This window comes from Apium graveolens, chromosome 7, assembly GCF_009905375.1.
Source record: "Apium graveolens cultivar Ventura chromosome 7, ASM990537v1, whole genome shotgun sequence".
NCBI lineage: Eukaryota > Viridiplantae > Streptophyta > Magnoliopsida > Apiales > Apiaceae > Apium > Apium graveolens.
The window spans coordinates 95,579,970-95,593,763 of NC_133653.1; the positions used below are offsets into that span (position 1 = coordinate 95,579,970).

The 13,794-nt window shown below is 36.8% G+C and overlaps 1 protein-coding gene and 1 pseudogene across 1 annotated transcript; both read right to left on the bottom strand.

The window, feature by feature from the left end:
* Positions 1-8,003: 8,003 nt before the first annotated feature.
* On the bottom strand, positions 8,004-9,280 carry LOC141672049 (uncharacterized). Its single transcript, XM_074478540.1, has one exon. It carries the CDS (start codon positions 9,122-9,124, stop codon positions 8,174-8,176), a length of 951 nt encoding a protein of 316 aa, XP_074334641.1. The 5' UTR covers positions 9,125-9,280; the 3' UTR covers positions 8,004-8,173.
* A 2,213-nt stretch (positions 9,281-11,493) lies between these two features.
* LOC141673887 (tRNA (guanine-N(7)-)-methyltransferase-like) lies at positions 11,494-12,242 on the bottom strand (annotated as a pseudogene).
* Positions 12,243-13,794: the final 1,552 nt, after the last annotated feature.

Genomic DNA, 13,794 nt, shown 5'->3' on the forward strand with positions numbered 1-13,794 from the left:
AACCCCCTTAGAATTGTGGACCGGGGATAAACTGAGTCTAAGACATATTCAAATATGGGGTTGTCCAACACATGTGCTGAACAAGAACGCGACTAAGTTAGAATCTCGTACAGAAGTAAAGTTATTTGTAGGCTACCCCATGGGAACGAAAGGATATTTATTTTATAGTCCGAAGAATCGGGATGTCATTGTTAGCACCAATGCAAGATTCTTAGAGGAGGAATATATAATGAATCACAAACCCATGAGTAGTGTCGTTTTAGAGGAACTAGTGGGAGGGACAGGTAATACCCATGAAGCTGTAGTACAAGTAGAACAACCACAACAAAATGTACAACCTGTCACTAATACCGCACCAGTGCCTCGTCGTAGTGGGAGGGTTGTTCAACAGCCTGATAGATTCATGTTTTTGGGAGAGTCTTCAGACTTGGTCTCTGGTGAACATGATGATGATCCCCGTACATACGAAGAAGCAGTACAAGACAAAGATGCAGATCTTTGGCAAAAGGCGATGGAATCTGAGATAGAATCAATGTATTCTAATCAGGTCTGGGAGCTCGTGGAACCACCCAAAGGTATAAAACCTATTGGATGTAAGTGGATCTACAAGAAAAAGAGGGGATTAGATAAAAAGGTGAAAGCCTGGAAAGTAAGACTTGTTGCGAAAGGGTATACTCAGAAAGAAGGTATCGATTATGAGGAAACCTTTTCACCGGTAGTCATGCTTAAGTCAATCCGTATTCTTTTATCTATAGCAGCTCATCTCGATTATGAGATTTGGCAAATGGATGTCAAGACAGCTTTTCTTAATGGAAGTCTTGAAGAAACCATCTATATGCAGCAACCAAAAGGATTCATTAAGGAAGGCCAAGAACATCTGCTATGTAAGCTTAAGAGGTCTATTTATGCACTTAAACAAGCTTCTAGAGACTGGAATATTCGTTTTGATCAGGCAGTCCAGTCATATGGATTTGATCAAAGTCCAAGCGAATCGTGCGTGTATAAGAGAAGTGAAGGTAATGCAGTGGTTTTTCTAGTACTATATGTAGATGACATTTTACTCATTGGAAACAATGTTGAAATGTTGTCATCAGTAAAGGCATGGTTGTTCAAACAATTTGACATGAAGGACTTAGGTGAAGCGGCATACATCCTTGGGATCAAAGTTATAAGGGATCGCAAGAAAAGAATGTTGGCTTTATCTCAAGAGCCCTACATTGATGAAGTATTAGCTCGTTTTAACATGCAGAACTCCAAGAAAGGTTTTCTACCTTTTAAGCATGGAGTTGCTCTATCTAAGAAGCAGTGTCCTTCGACACCTAAGGATATAGAGAGCATGAAAGCAGTTCCTTATGCTTCAGCATGTGGAAGCTTAATGTATGCTATGTTATGTACGAGTCCTGACATCTGTTTTGATGTAGGCATGGTTAGTAGATATCAGTCGAACCCAGGTCAGGAACATTGGAGTGCAATAAAAACTATACTCAAGTACCTGAGAAGGACTAAGGAGTATATGTTAATTTACGAGGCCTCAGATCTATTTCCTTTGGGATATACTGATTCAGATTTCCAATCAGATAGGGATAAGAGGAAATCAACCTCGGGATATGTTTTTACTTTTAGAGGTGAAGCCGTTGTATGGAGGAGTGTAAAGCAGAAATGCATTGCAGACTCCACCATGGAGGTCGAGTACGTGGCGGCCTCTGAGGCTGCCAAGGAGGCTGTATGGTTCAGGAACTTCCTTTTGGACTTAGATGTGGTACCTAATTTTCCTAGGAGCTTGACAGTGTATTGTGATAACACTAGTGCTGTGGCAAATTCAAAAGAACCGCGAGACCACAAAGCAGCTTAACATATTGAACGTAAGTATCATCTCATACGAGGAATCGTAAAGCGAGGGGATATAGTTGTGGCTCACATATCATCAGAAGACAACCGGGCAGATCCTTTCACAAAGAGCTTGCAAGCCAAGATTTTTGACAAGCATGTGGAAGCGATAGGAGTCAGATGGATGGACACATAGATTTTTATGTAATAATGGATTAAATAAACACTGATGTACACATAGAATATTTTGAGTATAAGTGGGAGATTGTTAGTGTATACTGAAAATATTTATTTGAAGTATATACATTTATTTCTGGCCAGTTTAATTAAGAATCATTTGAATGTTTACATGTTATCTAATATTATATATTGTGAACAATCTAGTATCAAATGGGATACAGAATATTAGATTGTTAAATACGGTTATATAATATAATAAGGTTCACAGCACAGGTGGTGTTGGACAATCCACGGGTATGGCTGTAGTATTATTTAGATTAGTTTATATTGACTAATAAATAATACTAGTATACTTTGTGTATATTGAACAGGATCAAATTTAGAATTGTTCCATTAATACTTATTAAGAAGGAGAACTAAGATTATATGTTATTATTAATGCTTAGGTTCTTAATCCGGAAATAATAATTGACACGTGTATATTATTTACATGCTTTGATTTATATATGAAGTAATTCTTTTGAATTATATCATTATATTTTGGGTGATGGAATTATATACATGGTGGATATTGTTTATTGAAGGAATCCATGTCCTGATAATATTCAGGTTAATGATGTCCCCTTGAAAACTCAAAAAGATTTAATTATGTGAAACCCTGCAGGTGGAATTTATTCTGGCATAATTAAATAAAGGTTGAGTGGATGATCAAGGATAAAAGATATTAATTAAATAAATTATCAGTAATTTATTTAATTAATGGACATGTAATATTTTAAACATGGGGAATTTAATAAGCAAATAATATTGGAACCGAATTAATTAAATTGCGGTATTAGGAAAGGTAGTGCAAATATTAATTCATTAGTGGATTGAATTAATATTTAATTACATTGGGCTAGGCTCAAGATGTAATTAGAAGACCCAACCTAATTATCCATGGTCCCTATTGTAGCCTATATATATATTCTTATTCTCTTCTTGCTTGGTAGTGTGTGAAAACATATTGTAGCCACCAAGGAGCAAGAAGAGAGGATAACTTGAGAAGACGGAGGCCACACTTCGCTCAAGGGAATTTGGGAATACAATAGAAGAGCGTGGAATCAACCATTAACAAGGTGATTTTCTTTTCGTAATCTTTATCGTAAAACGTAGTAACACCCCAAGTCCGTGGTTCCCAACAACAGGAGCATCTACCTCGACAAAGAAAATCATCTTGTCGAGGGAGCGTCCACTGTAACAGGAGCATCTACCTCGACAAGGGAAAATCATCTTGTCGAGGGCGCGTCCACTGTAACAGGAGCATTTACCTCGACAAGGGAAAATCATCTTGTCGAGGGCGCGTCCACTGTAACAGGAGCATCTACCTCGACAAGGGAAAATCATCTTGTCGAGGGCGCGTCCACTGTAACAGGAGCATCTACCTCGACAAAGAAAATCATCTTGTCGAGGGTGCGACCACTGTAACAGGAGCATCTACCTCGACAAAGAAAATCATCTTGTCGAGGGCGCGTCTACTGTAACAGGAGCATCTACCTCGACAAGGGTCTTCTACAGAATCTTCACGTAATTAAACCAGTCAAAGATCAATATTCTTAGAAGAAAGCTCAAGGGATGCCGAAACCATCTCATGTAGAAAACATCTCTTGGGCATCTCACGAAGTGTCATCCAATAAAGGGCATCTCACTCTCAATATTTCTTTGAGGGCGCGCCTTAAAGAAAGGGCGCGTCTTGAAAGACAAGAAATTAGTTCTAGTCGAGCCATTCTTCAAGTACTGACTATGACTCATCTGATCATCAAGACATCTTCATTGAAAACTTCCATTTTTCTTCTGAGGGCGCGCCCTGGGAGGGCAATTTCCCACTGAATGTTTCACATGCAGAGGGCGCGCCTTAATAGATTGTGATACTGTGCTTCGCAAATCATGAGATTTTTTCCAGATAAGATTTCCTACCTGCAAGAAATACAATTAATATGGAACTTTAAATGTTACCTGGAGGACGCGTCCTAGAGGGACGGACGTGTCCAATCAACGAACTCTCCTGAAATATGTTAGAAGTCTCCTGGGCCTCAGATGTCTTCATCAAAGCGCGTTCGAAGTGTTTGTGGGGGTCTCCTCCGTGCTAAATCTCTTTCACAATATTCTTGCTGCACAAGTCCTAGAAACAATTAACGGAAAACACAACAAAACTAGTCGAGAGTTACATCGTGGAATCATCTTAACGACGATGACTAGCTCATGGTAGTAATGCCTTCTTCTTGAAGTGTTCTCTACCCGATCCTCCTCAGATTTGCTCCTGGTTAAGTCCTCTAAACTAAATAGTGTTCTCAAATATTCTAAATCAAATAGGATTCTTCAGTCTTCTTGTTGGAATAGGATTCTCCAATCTCCTTAATGGAATAAGATTCTTCAATCTTCTAATTAGAATAGGATTCCCCAATTTTATATATCGAATAGGATTCTTCAATCTTCAAATTAGAATAGGATACTCCAATCTTCTAATTATAATAGGATACTCCAATCTTCAATACCAAATAGGTTTCTCCCAATCTTCTAAACCAAATAGGGTTCTCCCAATCTTCTAAACCAAATAGGGTTCTCCCAATCTTCTAAACCAAATAGGGTTCTCCCAATCTTCTAAACCAAATAGGGTTCTCCCAATCTTCTAAACCAAATAGGATTTTTTGGAAAAATTCGCAGCTACTGTTTTTCTCTGTTTTCGGACTGCTCAACTTTTATTCTCGTAATCATATCATCTCCGAATTAAAGAGAATTCAACAAGCTTCGCGTAGACTGTAAGATCGTTCAAATCTGACTTACGGAACTCGAGATACGGCCCAAACAGTGTAAGTAAATCGCTTAATCCATCAAATCCGAATTTTCCATCCAACTCCGCTCCTTCGTTGCTATAGCTGCAAACTTTAACCTCCTCGGCTGGATATCATCATCCATGGATCTCCCTTGTGGTCGCGAATACTACACACAAATCTCCTTCGACCCCCCTGCTGAAAACAGTTATTCACGGATCTCGAGTTATTCATGGATCTCCTCCGTGGCCGTTGTATGCAACTCCTCCGTGGCTATCCTTCAATTCTTGCGTCAAAGAACCTTCATCGTGACGAGACATCTCTTCCTCCTGAGATTTTGATCTTGATTACCCCTCCTTCTAGCGCCAATTTGTTGACGGAGGAATTTGTTATCAACAAAGTTTGAGGTTCGTAGCCGGAAACAAGATATGTGATGGCGATTCTTTGTCGGAAACGTGAACAGTAGTCGGTGGATCCGATGAACAGTATTCGTCGGAAAAGATGAACAGTGTTTGGTGGTGTTGATTATTGGGGGTTGAGATTGCTTAGGGTTAGTGGTGGCTCCTTTGCGCTCTCGCTTCTGACCCCTTGCAATTTGCCTACGTATCCCTATTTATAGGGAATCAAACCCACGTAGTTCTTGGGGAACAAGAAACCTAATGGGCTTAGAATTCTTATCTCGAGGCACAATGGGAAACCCACTGGAAACCGTCTTCTACTAGCTTTAGGAATGTCCGCCGATGAGACCCAACCACAAAGGCCCAAGGCTCGTCCGCGGCTTCGAGACTTCACGGATAAAGCATCTCCCTGGCCAAGGATAACCCTCTGCTACCAGCTGTTTCTCTAGTCCACGGACGCAGGTATAGCCGTGGTTCACCCCAAATGTTGGACGCATCCTTGTCCCCCGATAAGGAGCCCCTACCAGATTGCAGGACAAGTAATCCCAAGCTTTTGGGTGCAAAGTGCAAGATACTCCAAAGTCTTCCAACGAGGACACCCGTTGACTATAGAGACAGAGCTCCCAAAGCACACACCAGATTTCACCCCACATCCCCAATGAGGACAGCCATTGACTACAGGAGGAGGCCTTCAGTCCAGGCATACCCCTGAAGGTCTCTGACCACGGACACCGCCTTTCCTGTAGATATGCTACAGGAAGGAGTTCTTCAATAGAGTACATGCACCAAGTTAGTAATAATAATTCTTCATCTTCCTTGAATCATCCAAAGAACCCGTCCAAGTAACCATGTTGAAGTCCCATCCAAGCTATGTTTCTCACTTAGGGCGCACCCTAATACCTTAGGGGATAGCTCTAAGAATCAGTTGAATTACTTTCTTCATATACCAATAGGACGCGCGCCTCCTTCACCAATGAGAGCGCGCCTTGATTATGTAAGGCTTCAGCATTACTCTTCTCGTATGCATAAGGGCGCGCCTTCTTCCTTTGTGATAAAATAGATGTCTTATCTTTCCTTAATTTCAGGCACCAAAATCTCAATTCTGACCAATTGACCCGGTTTTGACCCGAACAAAGTTTATACCAAATTTTGGGCATAACACATGGTAGAACACTATAATCTTGTACTGTTAAGATTTAAGACCAAAAAATGACAGAGCACATTAAGTACACATGATCTATCTCTTCATATGAATGCCCCGAAACCAGAAAAGCATAAAGGTGAAAGAGAAACCGGCAAATCATGAATTTGGCAGAATGCTTTAGTAACAGACCGAGAAAGATGAAACAACTCTGTCATGAAATATTACATGTAGAAATTTTCTAAAATATGCATAGTATGAGACAACATTAGAAACCAACGAGTCTTCTTCTAATCACAAATGATATGAAGTTCTTATCACTGGAGCAAAAGAAATAAATCAAATATTACGCACATACAAGCTTACTTTAAGGAAATGGGTAACCGTGCAAAGGGAAGCAAATCCTGGTATATTTCTGCTACCAAAACAATGTAAAGTATCTGTGTCAAGCAAGCTGCTACTGGAAAGTTTGGAAATAAAGTTCCTACCCTAGCGAGACAAACAAATAACCAGGAATCATTTTGTTTGCTAAGATGCTCAATAAGAGGTGCGACTTACAATACAATAATGTACAAGACCTGAAACAGCTATATAACAATTACAAAAATTATTTGGCTGATATCCCAAATTTATTGGCAAAACTTAACTACTCACTTCAAAAAAATATTAGTTCTACAGCATATTTTGTATATATACTAAAACAAACTCTTTCCATATAGTAACACAGTGCCGTCAAGGGCCTAACTATATTGGGGATTGTGGGTCTTCCACATTCGCTGTAGTGAAGTAAAAATCAACAGTGAAATGTCAATCTCTAATAGATACATTCCAATATGACTTCAATTCTCGGTCATTGAATAAGGCAACTTCGTAGCCACAACATTAATGCAGTTCTATTTATTATAACCAAGAAGTGTAAAATTTGTTCCCACCAAAGATAGTAGAGCCTATTTATGTTTATTTTTTGAGATTACATTAGTAAGAGGGGACGAGATCCATGAAGTACACGAACAAGAAGCCTGGAAGGTAAAAACAACATACAATGAAAGGATAAAAGAGATAACTGCTTTGCTACGAAGTTAAATGTGTCACTTAGCTTGAAATTTAAGAATAAGCAATTGAGCAAGTGATGATGATAACAATCAAGACATACAGTCATGCAATTCTGTAAGTTCAAAAAAACATAGCTATAATGGTAGACCACACTCAATTAAAAAGTTACCAACTACCCTTGTAGTACGATCCTTAGCAACAAGTTCTTGTTAACTTCTTGTCAAAACACAGCTCTTTTCAAGCGACTTGTAGGTAATACATTAATGCATTAAAGGTTTTGGATTTACCAATAATTTACAACCCTCCAAGCAGTGAAGCACATAACACTACAATTATTAGGATCACTTCTGGTGGCAGGACTTGCAATTTTAAAATTTAACATGTATAACATTCATCCATGGTTCTTAGAAAGATGCATAAATTTAACCAAATCACATATATCTTTCGAACTATTAAACGCACTTCCTAGGAATCATAAGGTTGGTACTTGGTATTAATAGAGTTATAAGTATCAACGATAAGCATTAACATAACTAAAAACCTTTAGATATTTATTAGGCATAAAGCATTAAAGATTGATGCATGTATAATTAATTACAAACAAGGATACTTAATTTTATTATTTGCGAAACTAAATGGAATAAAAAATGTGCCAACGGAAAAACTAGTACATATGTTTCCAATTTACATGTCATTAACTTCTTTTATAATTTCATACAGAAAAGGAAAAGTAAAGGGTACATGTACCCGCTCTAACCGTGAAATTAAACATCTAAGTTCTCCATCTGAATGCTGCTCTTGAGAGGCACATATTCTCCGAGATACCCACCAAGATGATCATGTAAAGCACTCTTATCGATCTCTTCATGATGATAACTCTTGCAAACATAGTAAAACACACTTTGCACCAACAAACCAACCAAATTCACAATCACAAGCACACCAACCAAAAACCCGCCAACAACCACTCTCGTAAAAACCCCATAATCCCAACCATGAACAACCACAGATCCGAAAACTCCATTAATCGCAGCACAAACCAACAGATACCCAAAAACCATAAAAAAGGCTAACCCAATCTTCCCCTTCAACAACTCATAACTCTTCTTCATCGCGGCAAACCCGTAAATAGGCTCAAGCACAGACACAACACTAGCCAAATGCCACAAAGCAGTAATATAAACATGAACAACCAAAAACAAGAGAAAAACAACAATCACAGAGAAAACAAACAAAACAGGATTCTGGGTATCAATTGCAACAATCAAAAGAACAAGAAAACACAAGAAAATGACATTATAAACCACCATAGTCAGAGAAACCCAAAGATAAGTAATAAAAAGCCTCTTAAAAACACCAGGAATAGCACTCAAAGTATTGGAAAAAGACACAGGCTTAGAGGTATACAAAGAGGCCACAGTGAAAACAACAGCAGCAGTGGATAAAAGAGAGAAAGCAAAGAGAAAGATGAGATAAAAGAACTGAAAAGCAAGAAGCTTTGTCCACTGAGAAGAGTGAGATCCATAAGGGTCTTGAATTTGAGACAAAAGGGGGTGTGTAAAAAGAGAGTGAGCTAAGATTGCAAAAGAGAGAGGGAAGATTAGAGTTAAGGTGATGAGATAGAATGTTCTTGGAGAGAGTTTTGGTATGGAGGTTGATTCTTTCAAGATGTCTGAAACTGTGAGAAATTGAAGCTCTTCTGGTGCAATATCCATGGTGATTGCTTGTAAAGATTTCAACCTTTTGTGGGTTTTGATTAATGGGTTTCAAGATGTTCTTGGTCAAGGATTTGGGCAATGTATAGATGCCACCGACATAGATCTGTATTTATCTGTTAGAAATGTAGGTATGTGTATGTATGTATGTGTATCAATGTCATTGGAACGTGTAAAGATTGTAAAATGTGAAATTGGGAAAGTAAGATAACAATTTCACGCACTCAATTACAGATGCATAAGAAATGCTAAAATTATTTTTTTAAATATGGTAGTAGTATTTTAATTTAGTTCTCATCTCAACAAAAACGATTTGTACGCGTCTTTTTTTTTTATCTATTAGTTTATACTTGTAAAAACTTACCTGAAAATTCTGAATACTGGATTACAAGTTACAACCATAATTATTTGTGTAAAAATTAATTATGATTTCAGGAATGGTAGGATTTGTATTTTTAAGAAATTAATTGTAATCTTATTTAATTCAAAAATTATTTTAATTTTATACGTTAAACAATCTATATAAAATATAGTGATTATTTGTTTAGCTCATTTATTAGTTTTTCAACATGATTGTATTACTGGTTTGGGGGTTTGTCCCGATATCAGGTATTTTATTGAAATGCATTATATTTTCATCAAAAAAAAAGTACACGACTTATTATTATTATTATTATTATTATTATTTTACAATAGTTCCAAGAATATAATGATACAAAATCATGTAGAATAAAAAAAAATGGCCATCAGTCACACAGTGTCTTGAGTTTTATCACTGAAGGGGATGAGAGCAAATAGCAAGGTGAGCGACAGTAGGGGTGTACACGGATCGGGTTGGGCGGGTTGGGAGAATTTAGCAACCCAACCCAATTAATTCGGGTTTTCAAAATTTCAACCCAACCCAAACCGTTTATATTTGTAACCCAAACCAATTTGTATACTTCGGTTTGGTTTGGTTTGGATCGGTTTGATCGGTTTATTAAATATATAAAATTAATATAAAAAATTATAATAAAACATAAGGTTTTAAAGTTTAAAACACTTGAAAATAGTTCAAAACAATATTAGAATCCTCCATATTGAATAGTCTTAAACATCTAATTTTCGACATCAAAAGTACTAATAATATTGCTTACGCTTTATATATTGGAATGAATCATAAATGCAAAAAATATAACACTAATCAAACATCTATTGTTGTTACGAAATGAACTATGAACACGGAGGTTATAAGTTACATTTAGAGTTAGAGATATATGGATCTATGTAAATGGCCTAAACATAATTTTGGATTAACTTATTAGCATGTACATATATATTTTAATCGGGTTGGGTTGGATTGGTTTAAAATTATCGAAAACCATATCCAACCCAATTAAATCGGGTTGACATTTTTTCAACCCAACTATATATCGGGTTGAAAAAAATCGGTTTGGTTCGGCCGAAATAGGATCGGTTCGGTTTGGATTGGTCGGGTTGGCCAAACCGTGTACACCCCTAAGCGACAGCAATGGTAAACAAAAAAAAAATAAAAAAATAAAAGCTATCTCTAAGATTTGTTCATCATCAACATGGTGGAAAGTGCGATGATAGTACTGCTGAGACTGAATCGAAACTGGTGGCGAATGCTATAAATTTAGGACATGAAATGAATTACTAAAAGTTGGTAACCTGCTTAATGGCAGATCTTGGTTGGTTGAAATGCAATAATGGTTGCTCATGGTTTTAGCTAAACCTGCTTGCCAAATTCACCCGTTAGTTATATGTTCTTTGAAATTGTGATGCTTATTCTTCTTGCCAATATATATAAACCACTACATTTCACTACTTGAGGTCAGAGGTGAAGCCCTTACCATGCCTATCCTTTCAAATTCGATAGCAACAAGTCTCAACAAAGAACGATATGGTTTCTGGAGCACACAACAGGCATACAAGATTTAATTCCAAATCTACCCCCGCCCCGCCCTCAGGAGAGTTCTTAAGCAACCAACATGGTATTGATATGTATCACTAATATTTCTAACACATTGATTGTGGTGAACAAGCTCAGCCATGGGACCTTACAATCTCCTTTCAAATATCTTGGAAATACATCCCTAAACACTTTGAGCACAATCAAGTATGCTAAATACTGTTCACAAATAGCAAAAATTAAAGGAAGAGACGAGAACATTCATTGCTCTTCCTGTTACAAATGATTTACAAACAAATCATGTGATCTCAACACCCCAAATGATTTACAAAATCAAATTGAAAAGTAATTAAAATCTCATTCTACTGCCCTGTTACAAGGTAATTATACATAAACATAAAAACTAACCTTGATAAAATCAAATTTTCCAACTAGGTTAAATAGATGGTAAGATGCGTCAATGAATTGCTTAAAATGTATGTCCTCTGTTCCGTCAAACCTTTTTTCATTCTTCAGTTTCCGAGCTGAGTAGCTTTACAACCAGATCAATTCAAGTTCTTTTTGAATAAGAGCTTCTAACATAGGATGGCCCTTTAAACAATCTTTCATCCATTCCCCACATTCTTCCACATCTGTGATTGTCTGTATAATTCCACCAACCCGAAGAGCATAATCATATTCATCTAGCAAGTGAGGGCTGATAACTAGACGCTGATGATTTTTTTTCTTTAAAGTGAGGGTAGCGAAAAAGGAAAAACATTTTTGATATCTGGACTTTTTGAAAATAATTTGGAATGTATTTCATGTAATTAGTCCTACCTACGGACACATTCTGGTACCGACTAGGATTAGCCTTTTCCAGTGCTAATATTCGATCCTTGACATACTCTGTCAGACTGTCACCTTGTCTCTCAGTTCCAATCCTGTCATCAATGTCTCTGGGAAAAGGGTTGCTAGACTGATTAGAAGTCCACCAAAACCACGACCAACCTCTGCAAACTCAAATTTTTTTTGGGATACTTCGGCTGGAAGGTGGACATAGTTGAGGATGGTGAAGCGAGTAGTCAACCTTAGAAGGAAAATTTGGAACAGGAAACTGGTAATCACTTATTGAGCTGCTGTGTGCTTGAGCTCAATAGAAGTGTTTCCTTATGAGCGGTGTAGACTTGATAAGGTAAGGGTTAGCTTCATTTCCCATCCGTGTTTTGTTAGATCTGTATAATAGCCACAACATCGTAATAAGGTCATTACAAGTATATTTCATGGAAACATGTTTAAAATGTGAAATGATAATAGACCATATCCTGGAACAAAGAGTACACATAGCTTTGAAGATATATAATCAAATTTCAAAAGTAACTCGCATAATCTTTTTTTATTAAAGCAACTAATTACTGTAATGAGAATTTATTGATGACAATTACTTAAATTGTAGGAATGTGTTAAATATCAATATAGCCAACACGTGTATAATACTTTTGCTTAATGAATCAGAGGAAAACAATAGTCGACCATAAACATGCTTTATAGCAGCACATATACAGACACCGTTGCTTCATGTACCAATTAAAAATGTGAGTCCGCCAGAAACATGTTTCATCGAGAAATGGATCATCACTGCAAAGGTCTCAGTTCTCACATTGGAAACATTAAGTGATTGTTCTCTCACTAGCATGTCTTGTAGAAGAAAACTTAGTTTTTGGATAGAACCTTAAAAAACCTTCAGTTTCACAGTTTTGACATGGCAGCCCTTATAGTTCTGTAAGTCCGATTTATGTTTTTACTTTTCTCATCACTCCATTAATGAACAATACATTCCACCTATTGTCAAAAAAATTAGACAACACTACAAAGATAAATAACTCAGCTTATAATATCTTTATTATGAGTAGTGTTAGTTAAAAGGGCCACTTCAACTATGCAACAAGTTTAAATTACATTTCAAATTTGTTAAGATACATTTGAGATGAATATGTCTAAACTAAATTTATTAGAAAAATCCTGCATTGTTTTGACTATATTTTAATTAATCAAGTCCTCTCCCTAGTGGGTTTATAGTCTTGTTTCTAATCTCATAAGTAAAGTTCACCTAGACGTCGATTGAGAAATTGTTGTAGTAGAAGGTAAAAGTAGTTCGCTATTTTCTCAAGTGATTATAACACCATCAAAATGACTTAGAGGAGCAGCTGCTACACCAAATATCTTCATACAATTTCTATACATCTATCACATGACTGTAGAAAAACACACATGGTTAAAGATAAAACTAAAATGGAAACTAAAAGTGCCAAGGAGAAAAAGATGCCACTGAGAAAGCGGAGCTGATTCTCTTTTAATCTTCGTCCGTAGACTTTAAATAAGGGAATAGACATGTTAATTGGTGGGTGGAGGATAAATTCAAGACATGATTGGCATAGGTATCTTGACATCAGGAAAATAATAGGAGTAGTATCTAAACAACTTTGAAAAATAGCGAATGTGTCTTTTATATAAATGTGATACTATAATCAATGTTTTTTAAATGTTATACTATGATCATCGTAAAGGTAACTTCTATTTCAATCGATTTATCAACTTGTCCGCCTAATATTCAGAATTGTTCTGCCTACTTCCGTTTTCTATCAAAAAATGTATAACCATATGATTTTAATAGCAGTACGATTTTCACAATTTTAGACACTATTTCTGCCTAGTACTTAAATGGCTGTCTAACCTGATTTTAGAATATTAGAGGGGAAGAAGAAATCTAATAAAAAAC

Coding starts and splice junctions, on each gene's coding strand:
- LOC141672049 (XM_074478540.1), bottom strand. CDS start 9,124: ATGGATATTGCACCAGAAGAGCTTCAATTTCTCACAGTTTCAGACATC.